Genomic DNA, 26,545 nt, shown 5'->3' on the forward strand with positions numbered 1-26,545 from the left:
ATTAATATCAATTAACTTTTACAAAGAAATATTTACTGAGAACAAGGACCAAAAATATAACAATTTTCCACATTGGGACCTTTGTCTCTCCTCTACATGCCTTGGTCCCTTGGGAGAGTGGACTCAAAATAGCGGCTATAAAACATTCCCCCCTGTGAAATCTTCTTTCGCACTTCACAGAATCCCTAGCAAGTTTACTTCTAGGTATAGTGAGGACCAGTGTATCCAATGGACGGGTCATTCCTTAGATTAGGAGGGGGTGGCTCCTTGCTCAGATGGGTGATATAGTTCCCTTCTGATGGCTGATTCCTCATCAGACCTGACTATGGTAGCTGTAAGAAGATTCTGCTATGGAATCTAGATGCTGCAAAGCTCCCAAGATTGTAAGCTGGCCTGTTATATCTCAAGATAGTCATTCACCTAAGATTAGGAGAGAGTGAGACACAATAGAGGCAGATGAAATAGAAGCACCACATGTTGAAGGACATATGGTGGCCAGGTGGGGAGATAAGGCAGCCTGTTTCTGCCTCTAGTTCTTCCCCCACCTGGGGACCCACAGAATTTTTTCTCCTCATTTGAAAAAAAAGAGATAATTTGTCTGTTGGCAACTTCTGTATGCACATTGAACTCTGGCTCAGCAGATGACTAAAAGGTTTCTTTTTAAATATTTTGCTGTAACACCATAGAGTAGGTTCCAGCACTGAATGGAAACAAGCAGTTGTATTGCTGTCATAGACTCAAGAAAGTTAATCCTCAACATTTGTGTGTTTAACTTTCAAGATTTCACTCATTCTCATGATTTTATTAGTAACCTCATTTTTATTTTCATGCTATGTACAGCACAGAAAAGAATGAGAAGCCCAATGTATGCAAGTTTGTGGAATGTCTGGTTTCCTACCAGGTGCTTCCTTGGTCTTGTTCACCCTCCATTTGTAAAAAGTTCCCTGTGTATTTGGTGCATATTTTCATTATTTGCTTTTAAAGATCAAGTTTTGTGTTGCAATTATGCTCCCAAAGCATAGTGCAAATCCTTTGGACTCTAAGACCAAGTGTGCAAAGTCAGTGATGCAACTTAATGAGAAAATAAAGGTGTTAGGTTAAAGTTGTGCAGGAATGTCTGAAGCTGCTATTATTGTGAATTTGGTGTCAATAAATCTAGGAATTCATATTTCCACAAAGAGGAGGAAAGATTACGGTTTTTGGTGGTTGCAGGAACCTATTTCCCCCATTTCTCATAGGTTCAACATACCAGCATTTGCATTCTTCACTTTTGTGCCATTTTCTAGGAATATTACCCTTGCAAAATTTGAAGAATGACTGTATTAAGTTGGAGACAATCAGAGGGTTTGTGCTCTTTAATAGGGAGGAAAAGGGCCACTCCATCATATATTTCTGGAAGTGGGCCCACTAAGCCTCCATGTGATTATCACACACACTCTAAGGATTGGTGTTTCATTGGTCAGTTCTCCCATTATATCCAAGTAAACTATCGTATCATCTGTAAATACAGGTAGTTTTGCTTCATCATTGCCTATACTTATATTCTCACATTTTGGGGTTTTTAAATTTTTTGATTTCACAGAGTAACATAATTTGAAAGATATAAAGAATTACCAGTCATCTAGTCCAACTCAAATCCAAAAGGAAGTCATACTACCGACAGTTCTTGCTTTATGTAAATTTACATTATGCAAATTTAACTTTATGTGAAGAATTCTAAAAGAAATCTGCATTCCAAAAAAACCCCACCTATGTTTAACTGTAGTGTATAGTATTGTGCTCCCATTCTTAGCTCCAGCTCCCTCCTCTAAGCACTCACTCAGCAGCCTACCACCCCTTCACCAAAAAATAAAATAACTAAGAAAAAAAACCCTAAAAAACCCCAAACCTCCAAGTGAAAGCAGAAGAATGGACAAATGGAAAGACCACCATTGCCACAGCTGCAGGATGGGGGCTTGCCTTAAGGCCTTCATCGGGAGAAAGGAGACCTTTGCTCCACTCTGCCCACTTGCCCAAGCATCTCTCAACAACCTTGTTTGTCTTCCCTTTGCACGGCCCCCTCCCCCTTGCTTGTCCTCTCCTGTATGCGTCAGCCTCCTCAAGCCTGCCCCACTTTCTTCCTGTTCTTCCAGTCAGGCACCCCATTGACTGGGTCTCAATCCCTCCTGTTCCTCCTTCTGCTCTCCCTTTTCTGTTCCCGGTCCCCATAAGTATTTGAATACTGGCCCCTCCTTCCATGGACATGCTGGGTCCTCTTCCTGCCTAACTCCCTTCCTTTCCCCACATCCAGTCAAATTCACATTACACTAAAATTGTTTTACACAGAGGTCTGTGGAAAGTTCCACTTATGTAAAGTGAGACATGTCTGTATAATATACTCAACAAGAGATCATCCATGCTCTGATTGAGGGGAAAAGGGGAACCTACCACCTCTGAAACCCATCTTCCACTATATCAAATAATATCATTGACAATGAACAACCTTGCTTTACCCAAAATGTTACTAAAAAAAGATTTGTAATGTTCCTCTGTTATAAATCTGATAGCTCTTGGCTTTGTTGTTTATTTTCAAAAATGGAATATGTGAGTACAATTTTTAAAACAATTCAATTTCAGATTCTGAGAAGAACATATAAGTGTTCTGTCCTGGATGTGGATTGATAGATGCATTTCACAGAATCCAAGAATCAGAGGTTATTTAATCCGATCTCTTGCCTGATTATAATAGTTTATGCTGACACAGAAATTTATATTCAATCCTCACAATAGCTCTTTCAGTTAAGTAGTGTTAATATTATAATTTCTATTTTTTACATGGGGAAGTGAGACTCAACAATTCAGAGGCCTGACCAAAGCCACACCACTGCATGATTGCCAAAATCAAGCACCTCAAATAAATATTTACCAGTTGTTGTTCAGTCATGTCTGACACTTTGTGATCACATTTGGGATTTTCTTTTCAAAAATTCTGGAGTGGTTTGCCATTGTCTTCTCGAGTTCATTTTACAGATGAGGAAACTGAGGCAAACAGGATTAGGTGACTTGCCCCAAGGTCACACAGTTAGAAAGTGTCTGAGGCCAGATTTGAACTCAGGAAGATGAGTCTTCCTGACTCCAGACCTGGGAACTCTTAGAAAATTAAATTAGATGTTAAATCATAGAGGACTGCTTTCTAAGCGCTTCATTGAAAAATAAACTAAAAAGACCATTGTTTGAAAGGCTGAAAAGAGCAATATTGAGAGCAACTAAGTCTAGGCGCAAAACACCTTACGGCGCATTATCTAAGATTGTACCTTTAAAAATCTGTTTGTAATAGGCATATTGATATAAAAAAGGAAGAGAAGTTCAGTGCCAATAATTACACTGTGGGAGCAGGAGTAAGAGAAGACCCTGGATTCCAAGTCCGAAGCCTCTTTTCTACCTGCGTGACCTTGGGCAAGTCTCTCCTCCTCTCTGGGCTTTCATTTTAGTGAAAGGGTTTGTATTATTTTACAAGACCTCCAAATTCCCTTGAATGAGAAAACCCCGGATTCCAGGGAAGAGGTGGAGGGCGGGGCTAGTAGGGAAAGGGGAGGAGGCTGAGGTCCCCGCCCCGCCCCTGACTCCTCCCCTTTCCCTGCCAGGTTGAATTTCTGGCTTCTCCGTCTCCATGGCAACGATGTGGCGCCTGATGGAAGCTCACTAGGCTGAGTGCCTCAGGTTCCTCCTCTGCGCTCCTTAGTCCTGGGGTAAGTGGAGGATGGGCCGAGCAGCCCTTGACGTCGGCATTTTGAGCTGACCGTGTCCTGCATTCGCCTTGCCCCTTGGCGCGCTGAGGTTGGGGATGGAGGGGGCAGAAGGTCTCAGTCTTTGAGCTCTTGGGACTGAGCGCTTTGAACCCCCAGCCCCAAACTACCCCTTCTTCACCCCTCCCTACAGTCCCTACTTCCCCCATAGCGGCTGGTAGAGCTCAAGGCCCTCCCGTTTTGTGCTTAGCATCTGTGCAGTAGAGCCCCTGCAAGCTCAACTCTCCACCCCTCCTCCATCTTTCAGCCCCCTCCCTAGACCGCCTGCCTTCCCTTTCCTCCCTCCCCTCAATTCTGCAGCTTTTCTGCAGCCACTGCAGTCATTGAGGGAGCGGCCCTGCAGTCACCTCCTTCCGGGCTGCGGCTCTTCCTGCAGTCTCTTTACAGCTAGGTGGGGGAGCAGTTCTGATCATCAGTTTGTTTTTGGCAGTTATTCAAGAAACATTCCTTTATAGCATCATAGCTTTAGCACTCTAAGGGACATCAGAGGTCATCTACTTCAACCCCCTCATTTTACAAATCAGGAAACAGAGGTTCTATTAACGGAAGTTATGTCTTGCTCAAAGTCACACAGATAGTAAGTGTCAGAGCTTGGATTTAAATTCAGGTTCTCTGAGTCCAAAGATAGCTTCTTCTTTGGGTGGTCTTATGCCAGGTCTGGGATACACAAATGAAAAATGACATATGCCCACCCTTATGTCCTCGAGATCACTCAGTGTGGACATTGATAAATCAGCCAACAAGCATTCATTAGTTGATTTCTACAAATCAGGCACTATGCTAACTTCAGAGCATATGAAGATAGGTAAAAACAAGCCCTCTCCTTAAGAAGTTCACTGGGCTATTGGAGTCGATCAAGTAAATACCTAGATTTATGTCACTGATATATGTGATACAGTACACACACACACACACACACACACACACATACACAATCACAGTATATATATATATATATACGCACACACTCACATATATAGTGATACCGTTTATATATATATACACACACAAACAACTAGATATATGTGACAATGATATATATAGATATGTGCATAATTACATATACATATCTAACTAGATATGTACATATATCTAATAACTATCTATATAACAAGAAATATACATTGCAAAAGGAAGACATGGGGGTTGCACTAACCATTGGGAAGGGATGAAGGATGGGAAAGTCCTGCTGTTGAAAGTAAAATTTGAGTTGAGTCTTGAAGGAAGTGAGGGAAGCCAGATGGTGGAGGTGAAGAGACATTCTAGGCATGGGGACTGTGAGAGAAAAGGCACAGACTCAGGAAATGGAGGATCTGTTCTGTGTTTGGAACAGCTCACACTAATAAGTGTAACAGAGGGTAAGCAGTGATGGCGCAAAGGGAAATATCAGGTTAAGCTTTAGGAATGTCTGAAGAAGCAGAGCACATAATGGCACAGTGGGAAAAGGTCTAGATTAGGCATGAGAGGAGCCCAGATTTATTTTGTAGTTCTATCACTTACTAACTGGATAGCGGCTAAGTGGATAGAACATTGGACTTGGAGTCAGGGAGTCCTTAGTTCAAATCCTACAGCAAATATTTATTAGCTGAGTGATCCTAGGCAAGTCAATCAACTGTTCTGTTCCTCAGTTTTCTCCTCTGTAAAATGGGGATAATAATAGCACTTACCTCCCAGGACTGTTGTGAGGATCAAATGAAGTAATATTTGTAAAGCACTTTGCAAATCTCAAAGTTTTAAATGCTAACTGCTGGGCCTCTGCCAGTTGTCCTGACCTATGTCTTGCACCGGGCTCTAATGATGAGAGGAGAGTGGGGCTGATGACTTTGCACAGCCCTGCCTCACTTAAATCCAACTCACTTGCAAGTCAAGACATCACCCTCCTGATGTCATTGGTCTTCAAGAATGAAGGAAGAACAACAATAAATGCTAACTATTGTTGCTGTTATTAATTTTGAAATGGACCAGTCACTTAACCTGTGTAAATAACCCTGTGCCTCAGTTTCCTCATCTGTAAAAGTAGGGGATTAGACTAGATGGCATCCACAGTCCCTGATCTTAGCATTACAATTCTGTATTCCTATAAATTGTCATCTGGGAAGGGGAATCGTTGTTCTTTGTCCTTCGTTCTGAAAGAGGACCATGATGTAAGGGAGTTGATGCCATGGCATGCAAGTGAATTGGATTTAAGTGAGGGAGGGCTGTGCAAAGTCACCAGCCTCACTTTCACCTCTGGAGTCATTTGGGTCCAGTGGCAAGATAGAGATCAGGACGACTGGAGATGGCCCCAGATGCAGCAGGAGACCTTGGCTTTTTTAAGCTAAGTTATTTAACAGGTATCAGTTTGACTTAGGGGAGACTTAAAGGAAGTAGTACCTAAGTTGATCCTTGAAAGAAGAAAAGAATTCTGAAAGACAGAGATGAGGAGAGAGTAAATTCTTGGGGGGGGGGGTGGTAGTGGTGGCATTGCATGTGCAGTTGCAGAGAGGTGGGAGATGTCATGTTGTAGCTGAGGAACAGCTGGTAGTTAGCTTTGCTGTAGCACAGACTATGAAGGAGAGTAAGGTGAAATAAGATAGAGCAAACAGGTTGGAGCTACAATTTGGGAAGCCTTAAATAGGGTGAGACTCACTAAGGGATTTTGACCAGGAGAGGCACCTGGGCCTTAGGGAAGTTTATTTTGGCCACTGTGTGATGAAAGCATTGCAGAGGGAGAAGAGAGTAGGGAGACAGACCATTTGTCAACCTATGACAGTACAGGTAAGCAGGGACCAGGGCCTGAGCCCTTGTTGTAACCATGTAAGCAGAGAAAAGGGAAAAGATAGGAGAAAATGTGCAGAATGACGTACAAGAAAATTGATGAGATGTGGCAACTGATTCATAGGTACTGACAGAAGGCTCGTTTCCTTCCTGTTGTAGGGACTTTAAGTAGACAGAGAGGTAGAAGTTGAATTTACCTTGAACTTCTAAAGTCAACATCAGTAGTGGTTGTTTAGAGTGACTTGGGATCAAGGGATAGGATTTATTTAGACATAGACAACAGAGAGTGGTAGTGGCATAGCACAATCTACCAACCTCTGCTTAAAACAAATTATTATTATTTTAATGGGTTCAGGATCTCAGTGATATGGGTATTTCCTACAACACTGAAGATTTCAAACTTCCAACCCCTATGCAACTCCTGTATTTTCATAAAGTTTTCAGAGGGGAGCCACCCCATCTGCTAGGGGTCTCTAGTTCTCTTGATATTGTGTGGATGCCAGTGTAGCATTTGGGCTATTTGGTATTCCTTCTCACATCTGGTTTGGATGTTTTATACACATAAGCTGTTCAGCTTATTTATACCCACTGTTTATATTTCTCCATTGACCTTTGGATGACCTCCAATTTTGATCTCTTAAAGTTTGTGGTACTCCATGATTTGCAGTCTTTTAGTACACACAACTCTTGGTATGAAAGAGAGAGACAGAGAGAGAGAAAGAGAGAGACAGAGAGAAAGAAAGAGAGAGAGAGAGAGAGAGACAGAGACAGAGACAGAGAGAGACAGACAGAGAGACAGAGAGAGAGACAGAGAGAGAGAGACAGAGACAGAGACAGAGAGAGAGAAAGAGAGAGACAGAGAGAGAGAGAGAGACAGAGACAGAGACAGAGAGAGAGACAGAGAGAGAGAGAGGTTTCTATTTCAGGGATAAGCTTGGTTTCACTGATAAGGGCTCTGTAATTTCTCTAATGAAATCCAGCCTTATATCTTCCTCCTATTTAAATCTGGACCCACTTCATTATCTATCCCAGGGTCTGTCCAGAGTATATGTGTGGTTTGACTTGATGTGCAGAGCCCATCAATTACATATCATATTTTATTAGGAGTGGGGAACCTGTGGCCTCAAGGCCACATGGGGCCCTCTAGGTCCTCAAGTGTGGACCTTTGAATAAATCCAAACTTCATAGAATACATTTGTTTGTTTGAGGACCTAGAGAGCCACACGTGGCCTCGAGGCCACAGGTTCCCCACCCTTGATAAGCATTTTTTCATTATCTTCACTTTTATTTTGTGGATAGTTAGGCTCACCTCTTTTGATTAATTATAGATCTCATTTAGGAAGTACTACAATGTTCTAGGGCTTAATGAGATCGAAGTAATGTCACCTGCAAACAGCAACACCTGGGGACCTCAGGTTTGATATTCCATTTCTACTCTTTGCTACCCATGCTCCATGACTGAAGCAAACACCTTCAGTGAGTAAAGTCTCCTGTTTTTATGCCACCCTTAATTTTAAATTGTCAGCATATGATTGAGCTGAGTTTTTGCTATTTCTGTCAGAGAATCTTGTATTATCTTAATGGATAGGGGAACATGTTAGATGAGGAGCCTTTAAAGAAGCTTTTTGCTCTACTAAATAAAATTCTTTTGAAAATTGGCAATAAATAATAAACATAGTGGGGCACTAGATTCACTATGCTTTTTAGTCCGTTGTGTAATTGTGAAGATGGTCTGATATTTTACAAATGTCATTAGCAAAAGCCTGCTCATACCCTTCTCACATTTTCATTGAGGACATCGTCAATATGTGCAGCAATTATTTTCACAAGGATTTTACAGATAGAAAAAAAAAAGTACCTCTAAGGGCTGACATTTATCAATATCTTCTTGATTGCTTTTTTTTTGGTGGTAATAAAATCTGAGGTTCAGTGAGAAATAATGCATAGAGGAATGGCCTCAGGGTCAAGAAAATCTTGATTCAAGACCTGCTTTTGATACATACTTGCTTGGGTGACCATGGATAAAACATTTGCAGCTCTGCATACAGTGGGAGGAGCGTCTATACTGGCAATTCCCCATGTGGATGACATCACAGGTGTAGACTATACTCTTTTCCACCCAATAACTCACAAAAAAGGTATTTTTCCAATCATCAGTATCTTTCCTACTCGACATTTTGAAAATCAGTCTATCAACATTAGCAAAATTACGTGGCCTGTGGAACAGATCTCCTCTTTATACACTTAGTTTGTTCAACCTGCTCTGCCTTTCTTGGTTTTCCTTACCATTTCCTCTTCCCCTTGTAGCACAACAGGGAAAATGATGTTCAAGTCCAAATATGATTTTCTCCATTACCGCCGATGGACAACATAGTCGCTGAAATTTTGAGAGATCCTTTCCATCCTTAAATGCTCTGAGGATGATCTGACTTAACTGGGTGTTGTGCCAAGCTCCCTTCTAGCTCTAAATCTGGACATTTCAAATCTTAAATGCCCAAACATGTAGAACGTTGACTCAAGCAACAACATATATTTATTTAGCTTCTCCTACAAGTAAGAAATTCTGAAGCTCAGGAACAAGAGAAAGTACAGAGCCTACATCATTAAGAATTCATATTTTGGGGTGGCTAGGTGGCACAGTGAATAGAGCACCGGCCCTGGAGTCAGGAGGACCTGAGTTCAAATCCAGCCTCAGACACTTAACACAAAACTAGCCATGTGACCTTGGGCAAGTCACTTAACCCCAATTGCCCTACCTTCCCCCCTCCAACAAAAAAAAGAATTCATATTTCTCTTAAAATTCAGGGAGCCAGAAGAAGTAGTGAGCTTGTACTCAAGGGAATTTACATTCATCAGATATTTTAATCCCATAATTCACAAGTAATCCCATCACTGGGTGCTAATGGTACTTAAGGGGATTTAGAGATTAGGAGTGGAGAGTTTATGCCATGAGTGGGTTATCTTCTAGGGTTGCATCATCTCTGCCATTTTGGGATGAGGTTATGGAATAGACACCCAGTATAACTTCAGTCTTACCTGGAGGAACTGATCACCAGGTACTGACTGAACTGCTTGCTGCAAATCTATAGTTAGAATGAAGTTGAAGAGTTTTACCCAGTAGTGCCCCATAGAAAGAGAATCCCCAGGATACTGCCCTGAAGGGAAGATAAAGATCCCAGGACACTAGGAGACCTTTTCTTTTTTTTTCCATTACAATTTTCAAAGAAAGTCAATCAATCAATTAATTAATTTTAGTTTACAACATTCAGTTCCACAAGCTTTTGAGTTCCAAATTTTCTTCCCCTCCTCCTACCCCCTCCCGCACCCCCCATGGCGGCATGCAATCTGATGGAAGTTCTACAAATATCTTCACATTAAACATTAGTTAAGTTGTAAAGAATGATTATAACCTCCTGCCTTTGTCTCTCTTAATCCTGTCATCTCTCACTTCTCCTCATTCCCTTCCTCTGTCTATGTTTCTCCTTCCCTTTCTCCCTCCCTCTCTACCTTTTGGTCCTTCCTTCTCTTTTTCCTCCTCTCCATCCCTCCCTCTTTCTCCCTTTTATTGCTCTCTTTGCCTTTTGCCTGCGCCTCTCTCTCTCTCTCTCTCTCTCTCTCTCTCTCTCTCTCTCTCTCTCTCTCTCTCTCTCTCTCTCTCTTCCCTTCTCTCTCCCCCTCACCTCCTTAGTCACTGCCCTCTACTCCCATTTCCCCTAGCCTCTTTAATCTGCTTCCAAAGAAACTAAGGGGAAGGAGAAATCCCCAAGGCCATTTGCCTCAAGGGGAAATTATTTCAAATTTCAATTTATCAGATCTGCTATCAGAATGTGGTTGCCTCAAGTTGTAGATACAACAAGGTTTCTTTTCGTCCTCCCCGCCCCCACACAGCTGCCCCTAGTTTTCAGGAGCTATTATACTATATATCCGATAATATTGATGATTGGAAAGAGAATTTCCTTTTTTTCTCTGCTTGTGTTCCGGGCTCCTCTTTCTTGTGCCCTACTGCTAATACTCCTCTCTCTCCATCAAAGAAATACATATACATGGAATATCTTAGAGAAATTGGCTTCTTTTGAGAAAAAAAAATGGCCAATAAAAATGTGAACAGACTTTTAAAAATGTAATGAGGTGAAGACTCAGCGAGAGTGCCAGAATGAAGAGGCCAGAAGGCAGGAGTTTCACCACTGTTGTTTTTGACTAACAGATTCAGTCATTGTCTTGCTACAAGCTTTTTCTTTTGGTGTCTCGACATTCTCTCTCCTGCAAATCTGTTCTTGCTCATTTTGAGGCCAAGAACAGCAACATCGGATCTCCTCTCCCATCCTTCGCTCCTTTCTTGGTAATTCCACATAGGATTTCAAGTACCCATTTTTTCAAATGAAAAAATCATTTCTTTTTTTTTTTTCCCTGCTGATCATTTCTGATGATTTTTGCTTGCCCCCTCCTTCAGGGCTAGAGGAGAAGGTGACTGTCTTTCTCAGGTACAAACCAAGGTTCTATTGATCTATCTTTGGATCAGAAAACACTTATGCTTTCTGTTCTATTCCTTAGGCATCAGCCTCAGCTGATGGGTTAAGGGGATACATATAAATAGAATTTTTAGAAATGGAACTTTATTTTCCCTTGTTTTAAACATACCGTTAGGCATTTTTATAGTCTTTATAATGTTGCTGGGAGTCCTTATCCTAATTTCCACTCAAACTGTCAAGTCAGGCCCCCAGTCTACAGATGGCCACATTTTCCTTTTATAGGCCTCAGGGTACTGCTGAGGGGTTAGGGTGTCTTTCTTTAATGCCATTGACATAACCCTCAATTACAATGTTTTCTCAAATATCACTCACTAGTTATCTCTTTATTTAAATCATTGACCCACTGAGAAACATTTCATTAATCATTTAACCAAATAACACTAATTAGTTTTTACAAAGAGATATTTCTTGAGAAGATATAGCAAGAGTTACAAAGTATCCTCCTGCCTTCCCCAGCACCAGGGGCACATTCTTCCCTTTAAAGTAGTTTCTATAAAGCATTCACCTCTTAAAGTTGTAGCAGCAAGCACCTCAGCATCCCCAGGGTGGCTGCCAACACAGGTTCTTAGATCTGCTTTGCTAAAGGAAAGCAACTCAAAATGGGTTAACAAGCTTACTTTAATCAGTCAAACATATATCATTTACCTAGTTCAGGGGGAAAAGGTCATCACCCCGAACTTCAGAGTATACAGACAGAAGTTACAAGGCAAAGAAACAGATCAAGCAGACAGGCTTCCAAACTGTCCAACCATTACATCCATACCAAATCACAGTTACCAGAGAGGGAAGCATCAACATGTGGGTTTTTCAAAGCCGGGGCAGGGGAGGAGGGGTGCTCTCCATGGCTGCCCAGAGTCTCATCTGGTCAAATCACATAACACATCTCAAAGTGAGCCCCAAAGCAAAGCCTCCCATCAGGGATTATATAGCCTTCTCCTGGGTCAGAGAATGTAACCACCCTCTTGACCCACTGCCCAGTCACACAGCATCAAGGTGTGGGCATTCCTGAAGACCAAGCCTTCTGTCCCAGGTTCCATGTGGTCACGTCACATATTAATCAAATCAAGGAAGATTCTCAGAGTCTCTTCAGCCTATCAAAGGGCCTAGGGGCAGGGAAGATCTTTAAATTTGCATTTCCATTACACAGGTTCACTTAGAATGCAGCATAGTTGTTGAACAACTTGTTCTCTTGCTACAGGACACATAGGGTCCTCCATCCACTGTTGGGTTGAGACCACAGCTTGTTCCTCAGGACTGCACTCCTCACTGGGCTCGGCTATTGACCGAATGGACTACTTTTCTTGAATTTGGGGTAGCTTTCTCTTCCAGCCCTTGAAGTTCATACCATGATAGCTGTGTCCCGTACTCATTGACAGGGAGAGGAGACACAACAGAGCCATTAAAATAGCAACACCATGCTCATGGCAACATGTCAACCCAGTTGGGCAGAGTAGGCCACTTTTTTTTACTCTTTCTCTTGACCTGGAGGCTTATAGCATTGCCTCTATCATAACCAGGAAGAAGACAGAAAGACTGATTATAGCAGTTAATGCCATTTGTATGCATGCTCAGTTCCAGTTCAGCAGCCAGGCAAAAGGTTTTTTATCCCCATGTACTTAGACAAGAAACAGACCCAGATGGAACCCCCCTGCTCTGAAGTGGAGAGCATCATGTCCCATTCTGCATCTTTAGCAGCAGGCTGTAAGTACCCTAGCATACCCAGCATGGCCTGCTAGCACATGTTCTTTGATCTGCTTTGCTAAAGGAAAGACAGCTTTTAAAGGGGTCAACAATCTTACTTTAATTATAGATAAGTAGAAAATACAAGCAGAGAAATTAGCACAAATATTCAACGGACAGGGCTTCTGCTATCTGAGCAAAGTAATACAACCACCTACATATGCCACTGGGTTGGGAGAGCATAAACCCCCAAGTAGTGGGCGAGTTGGAGTCTTAACAAACGGCTACTCAGAGTCCCGTCCAGGGAGTCAAACAGTCCTTCTCATAAGCAAACCCCCAAAGTAAAATACCAGCTCCCCAGTATATATGGTTTTCGACTAGCAGATATCAGAGCCAGAAGGTATCACAACCCTCTTGACTCAGTGCCTAATTAGCTTAGTACCAAAATGTGTTAAAGCCTTCCTGCAAGCCTCCCTGTAAGAAAGTTCCTCCTTATGCAAGTTCCTCCCCCAATGGGCTCTGTGTGACTCAGGATGTATCACAGCTGCAAAAGTGACAAGACATTTGTGATTGAAACACCTGAATACCTTTAGACCTGGGAACACGGCTCCTCTTCCAAGGGAAAAGGAAACACATGTGGTCACATAGGCCTATGCATGGACAGGGAAGATCTTATTCCATTAACATTACAAAGGCTCACAAAACATCTTCTTCAGGAACTGCATCAGGCAGAGCACACTGCATATGTACCGAAGGACTGGACTCCTGACAACTGAAAGTGCAATGTATTGAGTGCTGCACCCGGAGTCAGGAAGACCCAACTTCAAATCCAGCCTCAGATACTGACTTAGCATTGGAGATCTTTGAATTGGGAGGTGAGCAGGCCATAGGAAAATCATTTTGCAGGTGTGTGGAGAATGGATTGAAGAGGGAAGAGCCTGGAATACCCATGTTATTACAGCGGTCTTCTTAAGACATGCTGAAGGCCTGCAGTATAAGTTGAGAGAAATGGAAAGTATGTAAGAGCTATTGTGGAGATAGAATCAATAAGAGTTGTCGTTGATTGGGTATGGGGAAAAGGGGGAAGGAAGAATTGAGAATGACTCCAAGGTTGTGAGATCTGTAGCCTAGAAAAATAATGGCACCCTATACTTAAATTAGGAAATTTTGAAGGGGAATAAGATTTTATAGAGGGAGATAGTGAGAAAAATGATTATTAGCCAATGATTTGGGGAGATTCAAATCGATCCTCATTTCAAGACCTTATTCTCTGAAGGTTGAACTAATCTTCTCCTCTATCCAGACCCGACCCAGGTGGGGCAGCCATTGTGCTCTACTCAAGTTTGGGTGGGGATAAATTTTTTAAATAGATTGACCAATGCTGGGGCTAACTTAGAAGTAAATGACATAATCAAAGTTCAGGTCTAGACCCTCATTTTAATACTCATTATCTCATTAATTGAGATTCCCTGATTCACTGTGCCACCTAGCTGCCCCTCTAGAGCCTTTTTAAATGTCATAGTATAATTAGTTAATTTTGGAAATTTTTTGTTTCAGAGACTGAGTCTTTCTTTCCCAGGTTGGCAGCGAAGTGCCAACTCACTGTCCTGATACCTAGTATGATATACATGGAAGCTTCAATTCCATCTCTGACCTTGGCTAGTTCACTCTTCCTTAGACAGCCTACTGGCCCCATGTCAAACTCAGGGTGTGTGTGTGTGTGTGTGTGCATGTGTGTGTGTGTGTGAGAGAGAGAGATTTGGTGTAGACACTATGCTCAGATGTTTTGGTATATTGAGGGGATATTCATGCCCAACAAACAGTACCCAAACTGTGTGGTACTGGATTTAAAAGACAAGTATGTAGTCCACAATCATTAAATGTTCAAAGAATATGAATACTTTTTAAAGGACATAAACATTTTTAAATATCCAATTTGACAAACAATAGTCACTTGGAAATTTACTCAAACCTCTAATTATAAGAGAAATGCAAATAAAACTTTGAGGTACAAACTTATACCCTTCAGATTGGATGAAAATTATGATTATTGCTTTTTGTTTTTTTGCTTTTTGGAAGGCAATTGGGGTTAAGTGACTTGCCCAAAGCCACACAGCTAGTAAGTGTGTCAAGTGTCTGAGGCTGGATTTGAATTCAGGTCCTCCTGACTTCAGGGCTGGTGCTCTATTCACTGAGCCACTTAGCTGCCCCAAAAATTATTTTTAAAGATAAAATTGAACATTGACTACTCTGAAGGACACTGTATTAAGTTGTTGATTTAAATGTAAAACAAGTACATATTTTGAGGAAACAGAGGTTTAGAATGGTAAAATGATAATTCTAGTAAGTGGTTTATGTGAGATCAAGTTTAGTGTTCTTTCCTCTATATTGTCTCTATCTGTACAAAAATATTTATAGCAAATTTATTTATAATAGGGGAAAATTGGATATAACCTTTGTATCCAGTGGTTGAATAGTGTGGCCAAATAAACTCTGGTAGTTCAATGGAAACAGGATGATATGGTGGAGAGAGCACTGGCCTTGAAGTCCAAAAGGCCCAGACTCTAGCTCTACCTTTGATATTTTTTTTTTTTTTAAGCAATCGGGGTTAAGTAAACTTGCTCAAGATTACACGGCCAGTTATTTCTGGGTGTGGTGCTAAGTGTCTGAGCCCGGGATTCGATCTTCAGGTCTTCTCAACACTGGAGCCAGTGCTCTTACTCGCTGTGCTACCTGGCCGCCCCTCTACCTTTGATATTAACTTGATACTGTGTGACCATTGGGACAGCTTGGTGGTGCAGTGGATAGAGGACTGGGCCTACTATCAGGGAGACTCATCTTCCTGAGTTCAAATCTGGCCTCAGACACTTACTAGCTGTGTGACCCTGGACAAGTCATTTGACCCTGTTTGCCTCAGTTTCCTCATCTGTAAAAAAAATAAGACATCATGTGACTAGAAGATAAATTCCTTGGATGACCCCTTTGCTTCCTTGAAAAGCCTTTATTGTGTTTAATGAATTCTTTGCATTGAATTTGTGGGAGGATTGCTGTATTGAACCATGCAGATTTAGAGATGGATTTAGAGGTTACCTAGTCCAACCTTCATCTTTTACAGATGAGTAAACTAATACCCATGAGGTTAAATGACTTGTTTCAGAGCCACAGGGTTAACAAATGACAGAGGCAGGTTTTGAATCCACTTCCTCACCTCCAAATGTCGTTTTGGTGTAAAGTAGAAATCTCCTCGGCTCCCTCCTCTGCCACGGAATTGGCTTTCCCGGAGGAGGCAACAACCATAGATGGATCGCAAACCTGCATCACTGGAGGGAACATCCCCATGCGTGAGATCACAGATCAGTTTGGGTATTTTGGGGACTCGACCTCGATCAGCTTGTTTAAAATTTGGCGAAATTCCCCAAGAAACTCCCTGTGTGATTTTAACACAATTCTACATTAATCCTAAATTTTTAAAGGGAAAATAGGACAAACGATTATGCTACAAACTGAAATCATATGATGTACTTTAAGCCCTAGCTTGTAAATTTAAGGACAGAGACCTTCGTCTTCTATCTCTCTGTATCCTCCAGTCTAAAGCTCGTACCAGACCTTTAATAAGCGCTGGTTAAACGAGCGGACGAATGGATCTGGTCCTCCTGCGGAGGAGACCAGGCACTAGGAAGCTGGTTAACCGGCAGTTTTGTAGGAGGTGAGACCAAGGTGCCATCGCGCGCTGCGCCGCCGCCCAAAGGGCTTGCTAGTTTCAGCGGCAGCACTACCTGCACAGCTCGGCGGCCCGGCCCTCCGCCGGCAGCCAATCAGAGTCCGGCAAGCCCGCCCAGTCAGCGTCTGCAGAAAACGAAGCGCCCAGTCAGCGTCGACCTCAGCTCCCAGCCTGCCAATGGGATGGAGAGTTGTGCGGAAGGCCGGAGATGAGCAGGCTTCGCTTCTCGAGTGCCTTTGTAATTGATCATTTGGTTGTTGCTGGTCTGCACCGTCATCCGGAAACTCACGCCTCGGTCTGCGCCGAGCGAACCCGGGCCGGAGCCGCCCGTTCCTGCTGCCGCCGCGCTTCCTTCGGGGTCTTGTAGGGGCTTTCTCTTAATCTTCAAGCTGACCTTGCGCTCTGCTTCTTCCTTCTGACTTTATGTTGCGTTTACCTTCTGTCATATTAAGGAATCTTAGAAATATCCGTCCCCTCTCCTACCCAGTACCCCTGCCCCCAACCTTGTCTCTCGGAGGGCCATTGCTAAGGATTAAGGAAGAGGGGAAAGGTCTGCACGATCTTGTAAGCACGTAAAAAAAAGGAACGCCAAGTGTAGACCTCTGATTTCTTTATTTGTTTTAATACAATTGGGAAGCAGAGGGCATTTCTCATAGTTGCTTTTTAAAAATTTAATCTTGCCTGGGTCTCAAATGCATTTATTTACGGATGTTTTGGTGTCAATCGCTTTAAAAAAAACAAAAACAAAAACAAAAACCCAAAACACACAAAGCAGAAAATCCAGCAAACAAAACCACACAGACTCATTTAGCAGAATTTGTCTTCTTGCCGGATTTAGAAAAAGAAATAATGATGGTGTTAAAATGGGGGGTTGAACTTATAAATTCATTGCTGTAGAAACTCTTGGAGGGAATTTGCTCTCTCCATGCTGGTCAGCGCCTGCTGATCTAAGTAAGACCTGCCCAGAGTCAGATAATCCGCTTGTATTTAACACCGGACTTGAATCTCGATTTTTCAGACTCCAAGGCTAGGTGTCTTTCTAGTGCCCACCTCGGTCTCTCTTAAGGAGGGATGTGAAAGGATTTTGCCTTTTAAGTTCTATGTCCATGATCAATATTTCTTCGCCTTAAACTTGACTGTATATTTTTAACAGTATAGCTGCTGTCTGTACTAAGGCATTTCTTTATATTCTGTTATGTTTAATTTACTCATTTGTATATTGGGAGAAAAGCAGTTTTACTGAAAGACTGGCTAAAATCAAGTCAAAGGTTTGTTAGAATTCAAAAACCTATCTAAAATCTAAAATTTAAGGCTTTGTTGGAATAAAGTTCCAACTTGTGATATATAACAGAAAATAGACTAAATCTAAGTCAGATAGCTTTGTGTTACCATGTTAAAATTGTCTTGGTTTGTAAAGCCCTGTACATCATGACCTAGTGGTATAAACTGTGTTAGTTTTATTCTGGTAGTGAAGTATAAAATTCAAATCTTAGTTGCTAGTTAGTTGTTAGTAAAAGAAAGGCAAACTAGTTTAGATCTAAAGTTTTTGTGTGTGCAAAAATCTTACAAGAGTTTGATGTATAAAATAATTGCAGGCTTATATTTCCTCTGTCCTGGTAGATTAAAGAGCTGTCAGAAAACAGGTAGATTAAAGGGAAAAGAGTAAAAATTTTACTGTGGTTGCCTAGCTGTTTTTTTTTTTTTGGTGGGAGTTGGGGAAGAGATAGAAATGGAGAATCTAAAATGATCATTTTCTATTTATAATTTTGAAATATTGCTAGTAAATTGATATTCTATTTCCAGTTATGAATATTAACCTCTTATACTAAACTAATAAGTTTAGTAAGTTAAAAAATATTTTTAAGGGGCAGCTAAGTGGTGCAGTGCATAGAGCACCCACCCTGAAGTCCTAAGGATCTGATTTCAAATCCAGCCTCAGACACTTAACACTTACTAGCTGTGTGACCTTGGGCAAGTCACTTAACCCCATTTTCCCTCCAAAAAGCAAAAAAAATCCTATTTTAAGAAATAAGAACAGTTTGTCTGAGATCCACTGAGGCCTTTCAATTTTAAGGTTTATTTAAATAATTTTCACAAGTAAGTTAAATTTCATGTACAATTTCTGTGTTTTATTAATTTTGCTCTCATTCTCCAAACTCAGCAAAAAAAAAAAAAAGGAAATTTGGAAAACCAAGAGTGATTTTAAAATGTATCATTCATTTACAGAAGGTGTATGAATGTGTGTGTACATATATACATATATAAAACATACAAATAAGCACGTACACTGTATTCTGACTTACCTACTAATTTTCAATCTAATGGGCTGGGATGGATAAATACTGTATTCTCTTGGAAGCATTTATTATTGCTCATTTTAAACAAACAGTTTATATTTGGGGATGGGGTGTGAAATGGGTAGATTGTCATATTTGTCCTCAGATATAGCTAATAAAAGTGAGCGACATATAGTACTAAATTTTAGTTTTGCGAAGCACTAACAGTATTTCATCTTCTCCTTACTGCAATTCTGTGATATAGGTACTACAGATATTATTATCTCTGTTTTACAGATGAGGATGCTGAGGCCGAGAGAAGTTAAGTGACCTGTCGAGGGTCGCACAGCTAGTATGTATTTGAAGCAAGATTCAAACCCAGGTCTTTGTGACTTCAGATTCAGTGCCATATTGTTGTAAACCGTGAGTAAAACTGAAACTTATGTCACTTGGCACAGTGAAGAGCAGACATTTCATTATTTTTCCTTCTATTAACCTGTAAAGCTAATGGTGGTAGAGGGCAATAGCTTCAATTAATCTCAGTAGTGTGGATAATCAACCATTGGCCTTTTAATCTATAGAATATACAATTTAACCTGAATCAGGAAAGTCAGGAAAAGGTGATGTAAGAACCACATTTAATGAGGCTAATACAGTATCAGGCTAGATTAAAAGGAGGTATGGTGGTTGCAGTGAGGGAGGTGAAAGAACAAGTTTGGGGAGCTTATGTTTTAGGAAGGACCTGGGTAAGCTGACGTGCATTCAGAGGAGGGTGACCAAGCTGCTGAAGGGACTGTAATAAGTTCTTGAAAGAACAGGAGGGATTTAGCCTTGAGAAGAGACTCAGGGTGACATGAGAACTTACTTGAAAGGATTTAAGGCTTCTCATGCCGAAGAGAGGACACTTATTCCACCTGATCTAGAAAGTAGATTGAGGAGCAATGGGTGGAAATTGTAGACACATGTTTAGGCAAATATAAGGGGAGATGTCCAGCTAGAGACATTGAAAAGTAGATTCCACTGCCTCTGAGAGGTAATTGATTTCCCTGTCATTGATGGTCTTTAGTAGAATGCGAATGACCATCTCTTAGAATGTTATGAAGGGGATTTCTGGATGTCTGTTCTTATACAAAGTGGTCTTAATAACCTGCTGAGTCCCTTCAGACTCAGATTTAAAAAAAATGTATTTACTATCAGTTTACAACATTCAGTTCTACAAGTTTTTGAGTTCCAAATTTTCTCCCTCCCCCACCCCCTCATGGTGGCATGCAATCCCATCTAGGTTCTACATATACTTTCCATTAAATATTACACACTCAGATTCTAGAATTTTAGCAGCTTTAGATATGAAAGGACATAAAGAGCGACACTTGGAGAATGGTGCCCACAGGAAGCCAAGTAATGACAACAAATTCCAGGGTTCCTTTCTATGCCATCAGGACATTTCACCCAGTTTCAAGAGGTCACAGGGTTCTTCCTTACTATAATTTATTGGCCCTGATATAAGTCAATAAATCTGTAGGTTTATTATCTCTGTTTGTTCCTAAGGACAGATTACCAAGATAGTTATTAAGATGAAAATAATATGGACTATGTAAGCACATGGCTGTGTTTATGAAATAATTTTGCATGAAACATAGATGAAGAGAATTTGGAATAATGTAAAAATCCAGAGAGAATTTAATGTTTATTAGGTGTTTTGTGTATAGTTGCTTAAGGTCAGATAAGGCTGCAACCAAAAAAGTATGTATTTCCTTCTTTGTATTCTGTTCAGAGAGGAAAGTCTAAAGGTGGCATAATTCTGTTCTATTCCATAATGAATTTGTTTTGGTAGATTCCTATAGACTCTGTGGCCCAAAATGTGGCAGCAGTTTTCCCCTCCATGTTTGATTAGCACTTTGCCCAGGATAGAAAGTAATTTTAGATGTTCAATTTGAACCAGTCACTAGTCATGAGGTAGTGTAATAGTAATGGAATTTAAAGATCCCCCTGTATTGGCTTGGTTTTTGGGCTGAGTGTCGAAACCCAGAGCTTGTGAATCCCACTTGTGGGATGGACTCAGAGAGGGCTGAACTGGGAGGAGCTGGTGTTGTGGGCTGCTCTGTGTCCAGCACTTAGCATGATCCAGAGACGTGAATAAGAAATGACCAGGCCATGTGGGTAGTTCAGGGAAGAACGATGAACTCCATTTATTGATTCTCAGGACAAGGAGACAAAGGAAGAGAACTCAAGTTTTCTTATCATTGCCTTAGTCTGTTGTATCCTGGAAGTAACACAGCATAATTTGATAAGGATTTGTTATCTAGGAGACTAAAGTCTTAGGTAAGACCTCAGGTATCTGCTAATGAAGTCACAGTCATAAAAGGATAAAATTGAGAGCAAACTTCAAAGCCAAAGCTGCAATCCTCAGTCACTTTAGAGCTGACCACCCGAAGATACCTGAGTGCTGAGTCAGACATTTTGGTTCTGAACAACTAAGTCTCAGGACAGAGCCTGTTGGTGTCGGAACTCAAACAACATCGTTATAAGTGTAACCCGTTTCAAAAGAACTCAGGAGCTAACCTGAGGAAAAGTCGCATCTCAAAGAGGTCTTTGATATTTGGGTCCACTGATTAGAGAGAGGCACAAGTAGAGAGAGGCACAAGTAGAGAGAAGGCCCAAGGAGAGACAGGCAGAAGAACTTTTGGAAGGAGAGAGACAGAGAGAGAGAGACAGACAGACACAGAGAGAGAGACAGAGAGAGAGAGAGAGACAGACAGAGACAGACAGAGAGAGAGAGAGAGACAGAGAGAGAGAGAGGATTGCTGAGGGCCAGTTGGAGCTGCCCAGGACTATTGAGAGCTGCCACGGACTGAGGAGACATGGCTGTATGCCAGTATTTTGTCTGTTTGTTTTGATGTTGTTTGGCCAGATTCGTCCGCTGGTAAAGGACAGTGCTGCTGTTGCAGAGGCCCTGAAACATTGCTGTTGGTTCCGAAGCCCTGAAGAAGGATTTTCTTATTGTATGTTTACAGAAATCCTGGAAGAGGGTCTTGCTGATATTTTCAGGGGTCCTGAAACTGTTCTGCAGGCAGAGAGTGAACTGATGAGGACACTGGCAATGTATATTGTGGCTTTGTTAAGCTTTGTCTCCCCAGGAACAGAGATTGCTGAGAACTTGTCTCCTGTCTAGATGAAGAAAAGACCTCTCTTTGGGTATTAAATGCTGTGATGATATCATAACCTTGCTGTAGCTCAGGGGTAGATGGCCTTGGTGCTCTCCACTGCCCCTTTTGAGAAGGTGCTTGGCATTAACTGAAGATAATTGTAATTCAGTTGTGATGCAGGGGTGGGAAACTTGACTTTTTTGTGCTCTGTGATTGACCAAATGAATATACTTTGGAAAGTAATCTTAATTGGAAAGTATTAGAAAGTAATCATATTGGAAAGTAATTGGAAAGTAATCTTAATCTCCATTTGAGAAGAGAGACTTTGTGATTGACCAAATGACTGCACTGTCCAGGGGTGGAGTAGTGCTTGGAGATTATTGAATGACACTTGGTGAATGCTGTATTTTTATTTTCTCTGTTCTGTGAATGTTTTGCCTTAATTTGTCACTGAATAAAATGGAGAGTTACTATGCTGGTATTCTGAACCTTGGAAGTTGCCTTTGCTTGGCATTACAGGTAGGGATGACATTGTTTTATGTATTGGTTTCATTGAAATGAATAGTGTTACAGGGTGGGAGTACACCATGCAGCCAAGGCTTTCTCAGTTTCATTCTTGCCTGGGAGGACAAGGAATAACAGATGTCCCCCTTTCCTGTTCTTATTTAAAGTTCTCTAAAAAGAACTAATTTCCACGTTTTCCTCTTTTTACAGAGGGAATGCCAAGCATCCTCCACTTGGAATGATGATTATAGATTGGTAGGGGGGAGGTGGCAAGGAGTTGGACAAATGCTATCAAATGCAAACTGTATTCAGTCTTTCAGGGAAATGTGTTAGATTAGTTCTTAGAAGCTGTTTAAGGAAATGGAATTGGCAGATATCTCTATTTTAAAGATGTGGAAACTGAGGCTGAGAGAGGTTAAGTTGGGTTAGTTTTTTAGAGTCACGTTAATCCCAGAAAACGGTTTCATGTAATGACAGGCTTTTCTGATGATCAGTTATACCACTCATGCATGTAAAAAACTGTTCTGTAAATTTCACCACCTAACCAGTGGCAGTTCTATACCGTATAAGCAATGTTTTTCTTCTGTTGTCTTAAAAAAATGCACGCATTTCAATGTCAGAAGAGTCTGTTCTTGGTATTTACTTTGTGATAAGTATAGTTGTATATGTTATAGTTGAAGGGTCAAAGCCTCTGGGGGATCTGTGGAGAGTGACATTTAAAAATCTTGCTAGGGCTACTTTATCTAGCTTCTTCTGGAGCTTCATTCCCCAGCTCTCTCATCTGTAATTTGTTTTGATAGAACCCAGAAATTTTTGGGAATGATCAGGGTTTTCTGATTTTTTTATTTATTTTTCCTTCCAGATACTTATCAGGGGTACTATTCATAGTTTTTTGTGCGTAGGGCAGTGTTAGACCAGAAACTGAAGCCTGTGTGTGTGTGTGTGTGTGTGTGTGTGTGTAAGTAAAATATATCCCTACTTTTTGGTTCAACTGTCTTATGGTAGATATGGCAGACTATATGTCCCTTTTCATATCTGTACTTCAATTTAGAGTAGTACCTGGGGAGACTGCCTTACTTTCAGCTTATTCCCCTCCTCAGTTATAGTTCTGTCACTCAGAAGTAGTGGTTTCTGAACCTGAGGTCTGTTTTGGTATTGGGGATGGTGGGGTGGGGCTAATGTAAAAGGGAGGGCTGACTGAACTGGGGTAGATTTAATGTCCAAGTTCCTTCACTTCTCTGTGCTTCGGTTTCCTCAAATTTAAAATGAGGGGAGGGTATTAGATAATTTCTCCCTTCCAATTCTAATCCTATAATCTTATGATCTGATGATCACAACCAAGTCTTTGAAGACATTTTCCCCAAATACAGTGAAGTTGTATGTTTTGCTATCTTTCTGATGACCTTGAGAAAGACTGGAGGTTCTAAAGTTATAAGGGTTGAGATGCAAGCCACTGTAGGCCAAATAGCACCAGAAGCTTCAGACTCTCTGTTCCTTGCAAAACAGAAGGTTCTAGGGACCTTCTTTTTTAATCCTGTTCTTTGCAGAATTTCAAATAGTTTCCAGGCCTTTGGGGGAAAGATTAAAGTCAAAAGATTCTCAATGGAGAAATAAGAAAAAAAGAAGGAAATTTGTTCTTAGGGAACATTTTCAATAAACTGTGTGTAGCTTGAAGACCCATCCTTTTCTGTTCCTAGTGTTCTTACATTGAATAGTCACAGCATTCATACCTCTGGTCATTTAGATTCATGCTATTAGACTAAAATTTGTTTCTACATGCAGTAGAAGACAATAGAAAAGCTATTTTTCTTGACCTTGATTTATAAGTAACAAGAAATTTCTATCAGTCATCGATTATATTTGTCAGGAGCTAATTGTACTTCTATGTTAAATTTTATATCAGACCAGCCCAGGATTAGAGAGAGACCATGGGGTGATCTGGATGCCATGTTAGAAGGATGTAATGGACCAAAGGAAGCCTTAACCAAGTTCTGCCAGATGATCTGGCATTTGTTTTGTTTGTATCACCAAAGATATTGTGGAATTTCTGGCTATGAATCTAGGACTGGTGTTTTATTCCAGATGACACGTGCATCTGACTTCCCTACAGACACAGTTAAAACCTAATTTATTAGTTCATGCTCTGGGAAAGAAATTTAAAGTTATCACTCTAATGAAGGTGTTTGTAGATTGCCAAAGAGTCATGCCAGAATGCCTACAGAAGCCTCTTATGACTTTCCCCTTTGGTTCTTCACTGTCTCCTGTACCCCCTGAGAGGGGACGTGCCATATGTATTATGGCTCATTAATTACATGGCACTGAGAAAGGAGATCCCTGTTTACATAAAGCAGCAGCAGGAGTTTCTGTGTTTCCACATTTCCAGAGACACTTCTCATTTGGGGCAGTTGAGGCCCTGAAACTTTATAGCTTGTGACTCTCCATAAAATAATCACAGCTACACCAGCGATAATGTTAGGCTGTAGAATTGCACCCTTCACTTTTATTGATATGACACCTCGTATTCAGAAAAGCCAAAATTACTTCAGACAGTGAAAGCCTTTGGAGGAAAAGGGATCATGAAATGGTTTTAAGGAAGAATCTAAGTTAATGGTTTTCAAGTAAATGGTAAAGATAATACTTAAGGTAAAGCCTGGGCTGGATGCTCTGAAACTGAGGGTTATGGCGTCCTGCCCACTTTAAGCGGTTCTAAGAATTTTTCATTGCTGCAGAGGCATTTGCTTCAGTCTTCCGACATGGTTATTTGGTATGACATTTGTGGGTATGGGCCACATTTTCAAGTTTATATAGGAACAGTCTGCAGCTCTCCTAGGAGAGCCGTATTGTTGCATAGGTAGAAACAGAAAACCAGTTTTCCTTGCCAGTAATCTGGCCTCACAGTAAAGTAAAAAACAGGGTAATGGTTGTTAATATTTTATTTTTCTGTTCTTAAAAAAACCCATTGCACTTAACTAAGTAAAAGGAAACATGTATTGCTGGGTCTAAAATTCCTTTCTTCTGATTCTTTTAGGTGTTCTGCGCAGATCTGGATACGATATCTCAGCCAGGATACCCATATTTTCCTAAGGATAATTTTAAATGGATTTGGTCCTTGGTCACTGAGGCATATTCCTTTGCACAGAAGAAATGACTAAACATAGACTAAACCTATCTAGAACTTTGAATTTTCTTCATTTTAAGAGGAAGAGCTGGTTCTTTCTGAAATGTGGATTTCTTGTCTTTGCTCTGATAATGTTTTGTGAATATATAATTTATTATTTAGTGATCTTTCAATGTCACTGGCCAGAAGTGAAGACTACAGCTTCTGGAAGCAAACAACAAACTCGTGAACCTGTGCTGAAGGTTATATTTTTAGCTGATACCCATTTGCTTGGGGAAATAAATGGACACTGGTTGGACAAATTACGACGGTAGGAACAAAAATTCAGAAAACCCTTTTGAAATTCTATAGTTTTAAGGATGTAGCACAGCTAAGAGTCATCACCCCCCAGCCCCTCTCAGCAATCTGGCCAAACATCTCTGGCTTTAGGGAACTCCTCAGACTTCCTTCCAAAAGCTAGACATCAGGGATAAAAGACACAATTACACCAATTATTCCATAGGTTCAGGTTTCTGGGTGAGTCGACTGGCAGGCAAACAAGCAACACCATTCCTGAGGGTGCTCCGTCATGATCTATCTCTTTTCTTGTATCCTGAGTATGCTTGTATTTTGCTCTTAGTTGGGTAAGAGATGTATCTGAAGAGAACTGCTATTGGAAGTCTCCAAACTCACGAGGGCCAGGACTGGAGGAAGCTTCTCAGATGCATCTGTCTGTTAATACTTTTTCCAAAGGGGTGGTGGTGATGATGTGAGGGGATGAGGGTTAGGAGGAGGCCTCAACTATCATGTCAGCAGGTATGGCTTTTTCCCTTTCAATTATCTGTGCTTTTTGCCAGAACCAGATCTGCTAGTCCTGTACCACATGGAGACTATCACATTTTCCTTCTGTTTTATCTTGGATCTTTATGTTTTCTTTCCTCATGATGGGTTTACTTTGTGGTTGATGCCTCTTATTGAGTGGAGAGTATATTTGGGGAGAGTGAAGGCAGAAAGGAAGATGAGAGTAAGGAGAAGTGAGAGAACCGAACA

At 41.1% G+C, this 26,545-nt stretch overlaps 1 protein-coding gene across 2 annotated transcripts in view; it reads left to right on the plus strand.

Moving 5' to 3' along the window:
• Positions 1–16,672: 16,672 nt before the first annotated feature.
• The window catches only part of MPPE1 (metallophosphoesterase 1), a 21,432-nt gene continuing 11,559 nt past the window's right edge, over positions 16,673–26,545 (plus strand). Inside the window, exons 1-3 of one of the 2 annotated variants that reach the window (XM_069099624.1) lie at positions 16,673–17,740; positions 19,046–19,171; positions 25,427–25,826. In XM_069099624.1, the coding sequence (XP_068955725.1) occupies positions 25,543–25,826 (284 nt within the window). In that variant the 5' untranslated portion in view covers positions 16,673–17,740; positions 19,046–19,171; positions 25,427–25,542. The remainder of the gene's footprint in view (positions 17,741–19,045; positions 19,172–25,426; positions 25,827–26,545) is intronic. The other variant, XM_069099623.1, reaches the window with a different exon arrangement.

This window comes from Petaurus breviceps, unplaced genomic scaffold (assembly GCF_028583685.1).
Source record: "Petaurus breviceps papuanus isolate PSGF00001 unplaced genomic scaffold, PetGlider_PUasm1.0 38, whole genome shotgun sequence".
In the NCBI taxonomy this organism is placed as follows: domain Eukaryota; kingdom Metazoa; phylum Chordata; class Mammalia; order Diprotodontia; family Petauridae; genus Petaurus; species Petaurus breviceps.